The following is a 12,325-nucleotide window of genomic DNA, read 5'->3' on the forward strand; positions in this document are numbered from 1 at the left end:
AACTGGTAGAAATATTCAACAAATGTGAACACAAGCCACTAGAGGGTATCCTATCAGAGAACAAGAAGGGAAAAAAGCTGCAGAGACCTGTGGGATGCCAAGTGTATTAACTTACATAAAGGGAGTCCCAGAAGGAGAGGAAGAAAAGGGACTCAAAGAGTATTTGAAGAAATAATAGCTAAAATTTTTCAAAATTTGATGAAAAACATGAATCTGTACAACTAAGCTCAACAACTCTTGGAAAACAGCAAAAGGAAAGTGATTCATCAAATACAAGGGATCTTTAATAAGATGAACCACTTCTTTAAGTTCATTTTTGAGAGAGCACATGCATGTGTGAGCAGGAGAGGGGTAGAGAGAGAGGGAGAGAGAATCCCAAGCAGGCTCTGTGCTGTCCATGCAGAGCCTGATGTGGGGCTTGATCTCACAAACTGTGAGATAATCACTTGAGCCCAAACCAAGAGTGGGATGCTTGACTGAACCACCCAGGCACCCCATGGTTAACAGCTTGCTTCTCATGAAAGTCACACAGGTCAGGAGGTTGTGAATGACAGAGTCATGAAAGAAAAAGTCAACCAGGAATATCTATATACAGCATTTACTCCTCAGAAATGAAAGAAATTAAGATACTCCCACACGCAAACAATGAATTTGTCTCAAGTATACCTGCTCTGTAAGAAATATTAAAGGAACTCCTTTAGATGTGATAGGATCTTAGATAGTAACATGAATCTACACAAATAAGTAGAACTGGTAAAGCTGACTACATAATTAAATAGAAGAGATACTATAAATGTATTTGTATTGCCTTGGGATGCTACAACAAAATACCATAGATTGGATGGCTTAAACATTACACTTTATTTGTCATAGTTCTGGAGGCTGGAAAGTCGAAGAATAAGTTGTGGGTAGGTGTGGTTCCTGGTGAGGGCCCTCTTCCTGGTGTACAATCGCCTTCTCACTGTTTCCTCACATGGTAGAGGGAGGCAGAGAGCTCTGGTTTCTTTCTGTTCTTATAAGGGGGCCCACCGTTACCGAAACTAAAACAAATTACCTTCCATAGGCCTAACCTGTAAATACCATCACATTAGGGTTTAGGGTTCACTATGTAGATTTGGGGTGGGGACATTCAGTCTGTAACAGTGCTTTGTTTACATTTCTAATTTAAAAGAAAACTGCATCAAGTAATGCAAAACTGCTGAATGGCTTATAATGTATAATTTTTGGCATAAAACATCAAAGAGAGAATGGAGCAATATTGGAGCAAAGGTTTTCTAGACTATTGAAATCAAGTTGGTATTAATCAGAGCTAGAATATTTCAGATTAAGATGTTGTGATCCCTAGCACAGCCACTAAGAAAATAATTCTACCACAAGTATAGTAAAAGGAAGAAATTAAAATGGCATATAAAAAGGAACATTTAACACAAAGCTGTAGTGGAGGAATAGAGAAATAAGACATAAATAGCAAACTGTCAGATTGTAGATCTTGTTGCCATTAAGTATGTTAGATGTTAATGGGTTTAACGCTCCATTAAAAGGCAGATATTAGGTGGCACGAGGGTAGCTCAGTCTTTGAAGTGTCCAACTCGTGATCTCAGCTCAGGTCATGGTCTCACAGTTTGTGAGTTTGAGCTCTGCATCAGGCTCTGCCCTGACAGTGTGGATAGAGCCTGCTTGGGATTCTCTCTGTCCCTCTCTGCCCCTCACCTGCTCAGATGTGCGTGTGCCCTCTCTTTTTCAAAATACATAAATAAATTAAAAAAAAAAAAGGCAGATATGGCAGAGTGGATTAAAAACATGATACAGCTATATACTGTCCGTAGGAAAATAGTTCAAAGAAACAGATTGGTTGAGAGTAAAGGCTAGAACATAAAACAATAACCAAAAGAGAACCAAAATAGCTATACTAATATCAGACAAAATAGACAAAAATTGTTAGAGACAGATACTTTATAATGATGAAAGTTCATCAGAAAAATGTAATAATTATAAACATGTATTCAAACAACAGGACCTTAAGGTACATTGCCAGATGAGGCAAAAACTGGTGTAATTGAAGGGAGAAATAGACAATTCAAAATGATAATTGAAGATGTTAATACCTATTGTCATAGAGGACAGTTCCAACTGGGCAGAACAATAGCAAGGAAGTAGAAGACTGGAACAGCACAGTAAAACCAACTGGACCTAACATATCTACAAAAAACTTCACACAATAGCAGAATACCTGGAATGTTCTCCAGGGTGGACAGGTTTACATTAAGCCTCAGTAAATTGAAAAAACATACAGATCTGTATACACACACAGCCAACATATGGTCTCTGGCTGTAATGGAGTGTGTTTAGAAATCAATAAAAGGAAGTTTGGTTAACTCACAAATACATGGAAATTAAACTACTAAAAAACTAGTATGTCAAAGAACTCAAAAAGTAAAGTCGAAAATCTGAATGAAAAGGTGCAGCATTCTGGAATTTACGGGATGAAGCTAAAGCAGTGCTTAGAGGGGAAGTTATAGCTGTGGATGTGGGTATGAACAGATTATCTCCACAACATAACCTTCTAACTTAAGACACTAAAGAACTAACCCCAAACAAGGACCAAAACAAAAAAAGGAGTAAAATAGATAATAGGAAAACAGTAATCAAAACTAAAAGCTGGTTCTTTGAAGACAATAAAATTGACAAACTTTTAGAATGATAAAAATTTGCTAAAATCAGGAATGAGGAACAATTGCTATCACATTGTAGGAAAAATTATAAGGGAATAATGTGAACACCTGTATGCCAACAAATTAGAAAATCTAGATCAAATGGACAAATTCCTAAGAAGACACAAGCTGTGAAACTGGCTTAAGAACAAGTTGAAAATCTGAATAAGAGATGGAATTAGTAATAAGACTTACCATATAGAAAAATGCTGAGGCCCAGATACTTGTGAATTCTATCAAATGTTTACAGAAGAATTAAAACCTTTTCTTTATAAGTACTTCCAAAAATAAGATGAGGCTCATTTTATGAGGCTAGTATTACTCTGGTACCAAAGCCAGACAAAAGCATTACAAAACTACAGATCAGTATCTCGTGTGCATGCAGACACATCTGAAAACCAAAATCCCACTAACATGCCAAATCCATTAACCTAGAACAGTTAATACAGGACTTCTTCCAGGAAGATAGAGTAGTGTTCTCCCAGGCAGACAGAAAATAGTCATTGCCAAGGGTTGGGGGACGAGTGAATAGGGAGTGACTGGTTGCTAATGGGTATGGGGTTTCTTTTTGGGGTAGTGAAAATTAGTAATTCTAAAATTAGTGGTGATAACTTGCACAACTCTGTATATTCTAAATCCCTGAAATCATTCCTTAATACTTTAAAAGGGTGCATTTTATGGTGGATGCCTTCTCCCTCAATAAGGTTATTTAAAAGTTTTTCTTTTTTCTAGAAAAGTCTTTTACAGACACAACTTTCTGTGCCATTTAACATACTCTGGTCTAACCATACTAGCCTTTTGGGTCCAAGTAAGTATTAGTGTCTAGAGTTTCTTCCAGCTTAAACATTTAATGTTGTATTTTCATACTTAGAATGTCTTTATACCACAGATTATTTATTTGGTGTAAAACTATGGTCTTTTTGAATATGGCGTTATATTTCTTTCCTGTTAAAGAAATTCTCCCCTAGTTGCTATACTTTTGGAAGTTTAAAGCTGGAAATCACAAATTTCCTTTTCTGATTTTAATTAGGAATTGACTTCATAAGTAAATTAGTTGTGTAGCTAAACTGATTATTTTAGCAAGGTGTAATTGGAGAGTTCTCTTCAGTGTTAACGTTCCACTAAATTTCTTTCAAATGAGCCCCTGAAAACTTTTTTTTTTTTAATGTTTTATTTATTTTTGAGAAAGAGAGTGAGAGCAGGTGAGGGACAGAGAAAGGGAGACACAGCATCCAAAGCAGGCTCTAAGCTGTCTGCACAGAGCCCGATGCGGGACTCAAACCCACAAACCGTGAGGTCATGACCTGAGCTGAAGTTGGACGGTTAACCAACTGAGCCATCCAGCACCCCTGAACCCCTGAAAATCGTAAGTGCTTTTTCTTCCAGTATATAACATTCAGTATCAGTCTCTACTTTCTTTAGGTGGCTATATTAATTTACTAGAGTTGCCATAACAAAGTACCACAGTTTGGGTGGTTTAAACAGAAATTCATTTTCTGACAGTTCTGGAGGCTATAAATCCGAGATCAAAGGTGGTGGTGTTTCCTTAGGGGCCTCTCTCTTTGACTTGTAGATGGCATTTTCTCCCTTTGTCTTCACATATTCTCCTGTGCATGTTGTGTGTTGTAATCTAAGGACACCAGTCCTATCAGATTAGTGCCCATCCCCAGTGACCTTTAATTACCTTAGTTCCAAATACAGCCACATTCTGTGATAGTCAAACATCTGAGTACTTAAACATGAATTTTAGAGAGACATCAATACTGAGGGGCCTAGACACATTTAGCAGGCAATTCCTAAGGTAAAGATGAAAGTACTGTATTATGCTAAATTAATCTCTTAACAAAAAATAACAATTTTATTTGGTGACCAGTAATAAGAATACACTGAAGGCAGTACTGCTTCCAGTTGGCAAAAGGTATTTTCTAAAAATGTACTTTCTCTGTTTAGTCTGTGGATTGAAATGTAAAACTTCCCAGTTTAAATTTTTTTTTGTTTTTTTAAATTTTTTTTTGAGAGAGAGTGTGAGCATGAACAGGGAAGGGGCAGAGAGTGAGGGAGACACAGAATCCGAAGCAGCTCCAGGCTCTGAGCTATCAGCACAGAGCCCAGCATGGGGCTCGAACTCACGAAGTGTGTGTGATAACATGACCTGAGCCGAAGTCAGAGGCTTAACCAGCTGAGCCACCCGGGTGCCCCCTAAACTGCGCAGTTTAAACCAAACACCACTAAGATGCCAAAGGAATACTTTTGGGTTTTTAATGAATAAATTCAGGTAAAAAAGAATTGTGGAGATAATGGGTGTTGTCAACATATTGAGAAGTGAGATGTTTTCACATGGACGGTGGTAACTGATTTAGCAGGTTGGAGGAAGATTGAAAACATCTACAAAATGCTTAGCAATTGGAGACTTTGGCTTGCCTTTCCAGCAAAATCGGTGTGAAAATGGGATAGGTTAATGGTGTGTCTGAGGAGTATTTGGACCCACAGAAACTTTCCCTTACCACCAGATTACTCTTTCCACTGTTCCAGTAGGATAAGGGCAATTAGTTCTCTATAGAAAATGACCCAGAGTTGTGTGAGACTTGGGACACCAGGCATAGTGGAGGGGGCCCCATACTTCTGGTGAGATGACTCTGTTCCCTTCCAGCATAAAGTCCCTAGAAATGCTGGAGTTGTAGTTTGCCATGATTTTGCTATCAATCAAAAACTATGTTCTGGGAAAATCTTGGCAGTAGAAGATGGAAACAAAGCTGAAAGTGCTTTCCACATATGTATTGATAATTATTGAGTATAAGGTATACTGGTTAAAAGGGTTTCAGATAGAAAATGTGCAGGAGGCTAGTGGTTAACTATAATTTTGTAATAATTATGTATCAGAATTTTCTATGGGACTTTTTTTTTTTTATAATTATACTTTTTTTACGATTCCACTTTTGTCTTACATATGTATGTCCTTTGCTGAAGATAGATCATGAAGTGGCTAAAAGCAAGAGCACTTTGGTAAGGCCTGGGGTTGGGTCCTGGCTCCCTCACCTGCCAGTTTTAGAATGGCATTGAATAAATTAATCTCGCTTAGCCTTGCTGTAATTTATAGGATATAATCTGTGTAGAAACAACACTGTGCAGTGCTAAATCTCATAAATACAAGCTATTGCAGTTAATATGCCACTTCCTAGGAAATATAGGAAATATTCCTATAAAGTAGGTTGAAGTTTACAGTTTGGGGATAATTCAGATTCAGTTTACTCACATTTCAAAGTTAACAGTCTTATCTACACTTGAGAGCTAGAAAAGGATCTTTAGGCTAGAAGGGGGGGGTGTTGGTCCTTTCTGGGTGTGGAAAGGGTGGCGGCAGAGAAAGGGATCATATAGCTGTGGATGACAAGGTGTTGTAGACAAATGCAGTCACTGTTTTTTTTATTAATACTTTTCTAAAGTTATTTTGAGAGAGTATGCCAGCGTGAGCAGGGGAGGGGCAGAGAGAGAGAGAGACAGAATCCCAAGCAGGCTCTGCACTGTCATCACGGAGCGTGATGTGGGGCTGGAACCCACAAACTGAGATCATGACCTGAGCTGAAATCAAGAGTTGGACACTTAATAGACTGAGCTGAGCCACTCTGGTGCCCCCACCTTTTTTTTTTTTTTTTTTTTTTTTTTTAAAGATGTTCAGCCTTTGTAACCTCTTCCTGGGCTTTGTGAATTCCCTAAAGAGGAAAAATCAATCTCTGTATGGAGACTAAAATTGTGAGGTGCTCACTTTTCCAACCTCCCCTGTAGCTTTAAGCCTGAGATACTGGATAGAAAGTTTGTTCTAGTAAATTGGCTGAATTTGCTGTGTGGTGGAGTCTTTCAAGTGAGAGTAAAGATACTGGTCAGTAAACAGCAATATTCTTTGAATTGGAATAAAAATTTTGGAAAGATTTGGATGAATGACTATCCTAAATCCTTAACGCCACTAACCCTCACTGAAAATGGAAGAAGCTCCTTGGATGTCTGCTGGCTTGGCAGATGACCCCTTAAGTGCACTTCAAGGAGTTAGTTACCTTGCAAAAAGCAGCCCGTTTGCTGTATAGGTAGCTACAATCCTTTATTGCCTGCAGGATATAGAGTCAGATCCCAGCATGTCCTTGGGGACAAGTACTAAGTGTGACCTGAAAGAATGCTTTTTTGATCATATACTAATGATATGTGGAGTATACCTGTGGAAATAGACTATGTTGGGTCTTGCAGGAATGTAATTTTAAATTGGGTTAAATTATTGATATGGGTACACTTGTACCCGAAATTTCTGGCACAGTTGTCAGCTTGTGGGATGTTGTGGGATGTGGCTCTGTTTACTGACTGAAAGAAAAACTCAGGACTGGCTCATCTAAACTGGAGGGAAGATGCTAGAAATGCTGTGATATAATGTAGAGAAAGGAAATCAAAGACTTAAAAGGGGGAATATTGGAGAGAATGTTTTATGTGTGATCTGCTCACCACTGTCTCACTATATATCTCACAAGAGCCTGGTCAGCTCTCTTTACCTAGGCTTGGGAAATACAGTGGTGAGCAGGGCATCCTTGAATAGTATGTCAGTTGGCCAGGGATGCCTGTGGAAGATGATTATTCAGTGGACATTGCCCAAGCAGCAGTGTGTCAGAAACTTAGTTCCCTTAACTGCTGGCCCAGAAAGGTGTACATAGTTAGAGTCCTACTGTCAGTCAGTAGGACTGACAGGATGATCAGTATAGTCTGACATAGGATTTTTTTGGCTTTGGCTAATTGGTCATGTGATCTAAAGGGCCAGAGTGGCCCTACTTGATTTATATAACTGAAAACTACAGGTCTGACTTGAGCCACAATAGTTGTCATGATACCTTAGCAATTCCCAGGCCTGATTTAATTCGTATTTTCAGAGCACTTTGAGAAAGGACCCTGCCAAAACATCACAAGGCTATGATAGGTATTTTCCTCTTAGCCTTCTCCAGAGTAACCTGGGCCATTTGCCAGAGCAATTATGCACCGAGGAAAGAAATTCCTAGACCTTTTGGGATTACTGAACTGGTCTTAAGTTCTGATTTCTGGAAACCAGAACATCATGCATTTATTCAGAGTGGAGTCTGGTTGAACTCAGGTGATAAACGGGGTTTTAACCCAAATCCACCACGTTGGCTCCCAACCCCATTCCTTCCTTCCTTCTTCTATTTCTCGAGTGTATGGTTAGAGTAGTGACGTAAGCAGCTAGCAGAGTCAACACACTGGTTTCCTGATGGTAGAGTAAAAACTGGCTGCTTGTATTAATCAAAATTTAATGGAGCAGTACAACTGATACTATTTTACAATGCACTCAACATCTGCATGCCCCAAACTACCACAGTAGTTAATGGGGACAAGGCGCTAATGTAGCATTATTTGGAATTTTAAAAGTATTTCCTCTTTAGGTTGATAACATTACCTTAACAGAGTTCCTGACTACTTCTCACCACACCTTTCTTTGGAAAATCTGTGTATGTGAAATTAAAACACAACATATATTTTAAATAACAGTAATTTATATATTATTTCTCTATCAAATTAGGCTCCTGGCATAAAGCCCAACGTTATCACTGATCAAAATATGTCATGCTGATAAGCATTTGGCAAGATTTGAGACGGATACTCAATTTAACAATATGTACAGATGGTCCAAGCGCTGGTTTGCCTTGTGGATTTATAGTAATTTTTAAGTATATAAACAAAAAAGTAATAACTTTTATTTCTTTTTGTGCTCATTTGTAATAATTTTAACTGGCAAAAGTTACAGGGTTTTTTGGGGGGTCATTCTAGTATATCACTTGCAGTTCATCTGTTCGTTTATTTAAATATGATTCTACTAATGGGAGAAAACACATCCTCCTAGGACTATGCTATAATAACACAAAGAATTTTTTTTTATTTCTGCTCATCTACTATGTTGATCTCACTCCCTGGATCTTTAAATATGTCATGGGTGTGCTTTTTTTCTTCCATAGTGTATTTAAAACCTTTTCAGTTATAACTCTTCTCCATCCCCCAAGCTTTATGCTCAGATAAAAAGTTACTTCCTCTAAAAAATAATTCAGGGTAAATATGGATTAAGTCCTTGAGACAAAAATCTAAATTTTATACCAAATCCTGTTATCCAAACTTTTACATTCAAATGAAGCAAGAACAAAATTTATTAATGGAGTTTCTACTAATTTTCATAGTCATGTTAGCCTGGGCTACTTATACAAAAAAATGAGCACATACACACACCCAAAAACAAAGCAAATCTGTCTCCCACCACCCCCCCAAAAAATCCTTACTTTGTAAGTTCATAAGGTGGCAAGTTTTACTTCTGAGAGGTAGCACAAACAAGCAAAGGAATATTGTACGTGCATTAACTGAGGCACTTGAGATCACCCAATTTAATTTACAGCAAAAACTCTCCAGAATTTCGGTGCTTATGAACAACTATTAGAACAATGGTCTCAATTTACTTTGACAAACTCTTACTCTGACTTCAGTCACCTGACCTTAAACTTAAAAGAAAAACATTTCTATCTCAGACAAGTGTTTAAATTCTCAAAAGCTAGTAATAAATTAAAAGATCAATGTGGAAAGAAGTATGATTTCTGAAAATTGGGAACACATTTTAGCTCTGTAATTGTGAAATAATGTTAGTGACATGAAAGGGCATTGTTCTATTTAGGGTAATACGTAAAAGGCTTTTGGCTTCATTTTGTGTGCTTAAACAGAAAGACATGAATCAGTTTAAGTAGACATGTGATTAAGAACAGTAAAGGATGGTTCCATAACATATATAAAATTCCAAACACTTTGCAAGTGAAAGTTTTCTGAGTTACTAAATGGTAGGGTGATCTCAGTCATAAACCTGGCTTCATATGAAATGTTTTCATTAAAATTTTAAGTTTTCTTTACAATAAGAAAAAACTGGAAAGCACAGCTCCCAAACTAGCTAAGTTAGAAACTGCTAATTTTCTGAATGAAAACAGCACTGGTTTTTATTTTTACACCACTGAATTAAAAGAATAGAAAAAGAATTACAGTTGGTATAGAGAACTACCAGGCCATCTAGACAGACATCTGGAGTAACTCTTGACTACATTTACCATCTTCTGCAACTGCTGGCTTCTGCTTTGTCGTTCATTGACATTTCAACCCTGTCAGCCACTGTATCCTCGGATGCTGGCTGGACGTGGCCCTCCGACTGTCCTCCCGTGTATGTAGGGGTGCTGTACTTTAAAAGGATCGATTTAAATTGCATCAGAGGTGCATCTGTACGAACACCCATTGGGTCAAAATGAGTTCGGCTCACTCGAAAGCCTGCTTGAGAAAGATAGCACAAAAACTTTTTCAACCTGCAGGAAGGAAAGGAAAAAAAAAAGGTTCTGTATTTTATGTAAATCACAATGTCATTAAAATATATACATTTTGCCATTCACTGGTTGTCTTACTTTGGCATATTCATTCCTTTAATGCTGTGTCTGTGGATGTTGTAATAAAAGGGAGGATGTTCAGTACTGACATCAGTCTTTTGCCTTTTGGCTAAAGTTGTGACTGTTTCATTACCTTTTCTTTTTCCTGAAACATACACATACAAAAAATCAGAACACCTTAATAATGACTCTTTTTGGCCTGATATTTTCTATTGTGAAAGATTTAAATATTGATCAATCTTATAATAATTTTTGAGAACCCATAGAGATTAGTCTGATTCTCTTTACATATAAGAACAGCTCAGATACTTTATTTTTAAAACTTATATTTTACTTTATTCTAAAAAGGATTTAAGACACCCCTGCTGAAGGTGAGTGGCCTGGCTGAGGTTACACAACAGACAGGAGTAAAATGATGCTCTTAAATCCAATGCTTATTGCAATGTACCATAATGCCTTTACTCTCCCAACTGAGGATTAAGTAGAATTGTGAATGTTAGCAAATTAGTTGAAGATGCCAACTAAACATGACCATTGGAAGGAGCATTTAGTAGTTATTAAACCATATACTATTAAAAGGAGTTGAAGTCTTCTTGGCTTTGAAGATCAACACTAAAATGTTGAGCAACTAATAAAAAATTGTAATCCTGTCCTTTGTCATTCACTGACATTTCAACCCTGTCAGCCACTGTATCCTCCGATGCTGGCTGGATGTGGCCGCCCGACTGTCCTCCAGTATAGGGGTCATGTTAGCCTGGGCTACTTACACAAAAAATGAGCACTTACACACACTGAAAGCAAAACAAATCTATCCCCTCTCCCCACCAAATCCTCACTTTATAAAAGGTGGCAAGTTTTACTTCTCACAGGTAGCACAAAACAAGCAAAGGAATATTGTACGTGCATTAACTGAGGCACTTGAAATCACCCAATTTAATTTACAGCAAAAACTCTCCTTCAGAATTTCAGTGCTTGTGCACAATTATTACAATGGCCTCAATTTACTTTGACAAAATCTTACTCTAACTTTAGTCATCTGACCTTAAACTTACAAGAAAAATGTATTTCTATCTCAGGCAAGTATTTAAATTCTCAAAAGTTAGTAATAAAAGATCAATGTGGAAAGAAGTATGATTTCTGAAAATTGGGAACATATTTTAGCTTTGTAATTGTGAAATGACATTAGTGACATGAAAGGGCATTGTTCTGTTCTTCTGTCTTAACACTATCTAGTTCTTTTTGTTAGTATTCAAAACACATTTAGAATCTAAGCTTTTAAAGAGCAAAACAAAACTTAGACATTAAGACACTGACATAAATCTTAAAATCCTTTGGATTTGAATTTGTAATCCCTAATACAACCATATTTTAAAGTGTGCATGCACACATCCCAAATTATAAGAAAGGCTATATAGTAAATTCTTCATGGCTAGAGAACAGGGTCTTATGGTTAGTTAATGGAATTGTGATGTATGTTGATGAGAAAGTTTAAAAGAATTCGAATAAAACTGAATCTTTATTACTGTATCAAATATAATTTGAGCTTAGTTTGGTTCACATGGTTCTTCAAGGTCTTCTAGTTCTTTCAAGGGGATCACCATATATTAGAGATGTGAACAAGTAAGTACATGTTAATAGAAATTCTGAACTGTGCAAATGCCAGATAAACAAGTTTTACTATAGTTATGTTGTCAGTATAATACGGTAAAGAAGCATTTTAAAGTAGGCCACCAGAGCAATCTCTTCCTGCCCTTCTAACTGCGTTTTGGCACTAATACATACATATTTACATATATACACACGGACATATACATACCTTGTGCAATGTAGTTATCTGGTGTGGTATCATCTGTAGTTTTAATAAACACACCACATTCTTCTAAAATAAAAACATGGGAATAACAAAATATTTTACAGAATGACCTTAAGCAACAATTCAAACTTTAAATAAAAGCTTACGAAATTCTATACACACTGCTTTTATGAAATACGAGATTCTGTGGTAAAAACAGGCTACAAGGTTTACATTTTTAACTGCCTAACAATAGCTGCTGCTTTTAATGACTTAACTAGAATGTCTAATAGGCCCACCCTTGTATCAACAGCCAGATAAAACTACAAAAGCCTATTTTATACCAAAGAGAAAATAAAGGACAAAAAACAGTTGTA

General features: G+C 37.0%; 1 protein-coding gene across 5 annotated transcripts in view; it reads right to left on the minus strand.

The window, feature by feature from the left end:
* Positions 1-7,988: 7,988 nt before the first annotated feature.
* The window catches only part of TRMT1L (tRNA methyltransferase 1L), a 41,093-nt gene continuing 36,756 nt past the window's right edge, over positions 7,989-12,325 (minus strand). For 4 of the 5 annotated variants that reach the window (XM_040446598.1, XM_040446597.1, XM_040446595.1 and 1 more), the window contains 3 exons: positions 11,973-12,035; positions 10,175-10,301; positions 7,989-10,108 (listed from right to left, as the gene is read on the minus strand). In XM_040446598.1, the coding sequence (XP_040302532.1) occupies positions 9,826-10,108; positions 10,175-10,301; positions 11,973-12,035 (473 nt within the window). In that variant the 3' untranslated portion in view covers positions 7,989-9,825. The remainder of the gene's footprint in view (positions 10,109-10,174; positions 10,302-11,972; positions 12,036-12,325) is intronic. The other variant, XM_040446596.1, reaches the window with a different exon arrangement.

This window comes from Herpailurus yagouaroundi, unplaced genomic scaffold (assembly GCF_014898765.1).
Source record: "Herpailurus yagouaroundi ecotype Mexico unplaced genomic scaffold, PumYag 195, whole genome shotgun sequence".
NCBI lineage: Eukaryota > Metazoa > Chordata > Mammalia > Carnivora > Felidae > Herpailurus > Herpailurus yagouaroundi.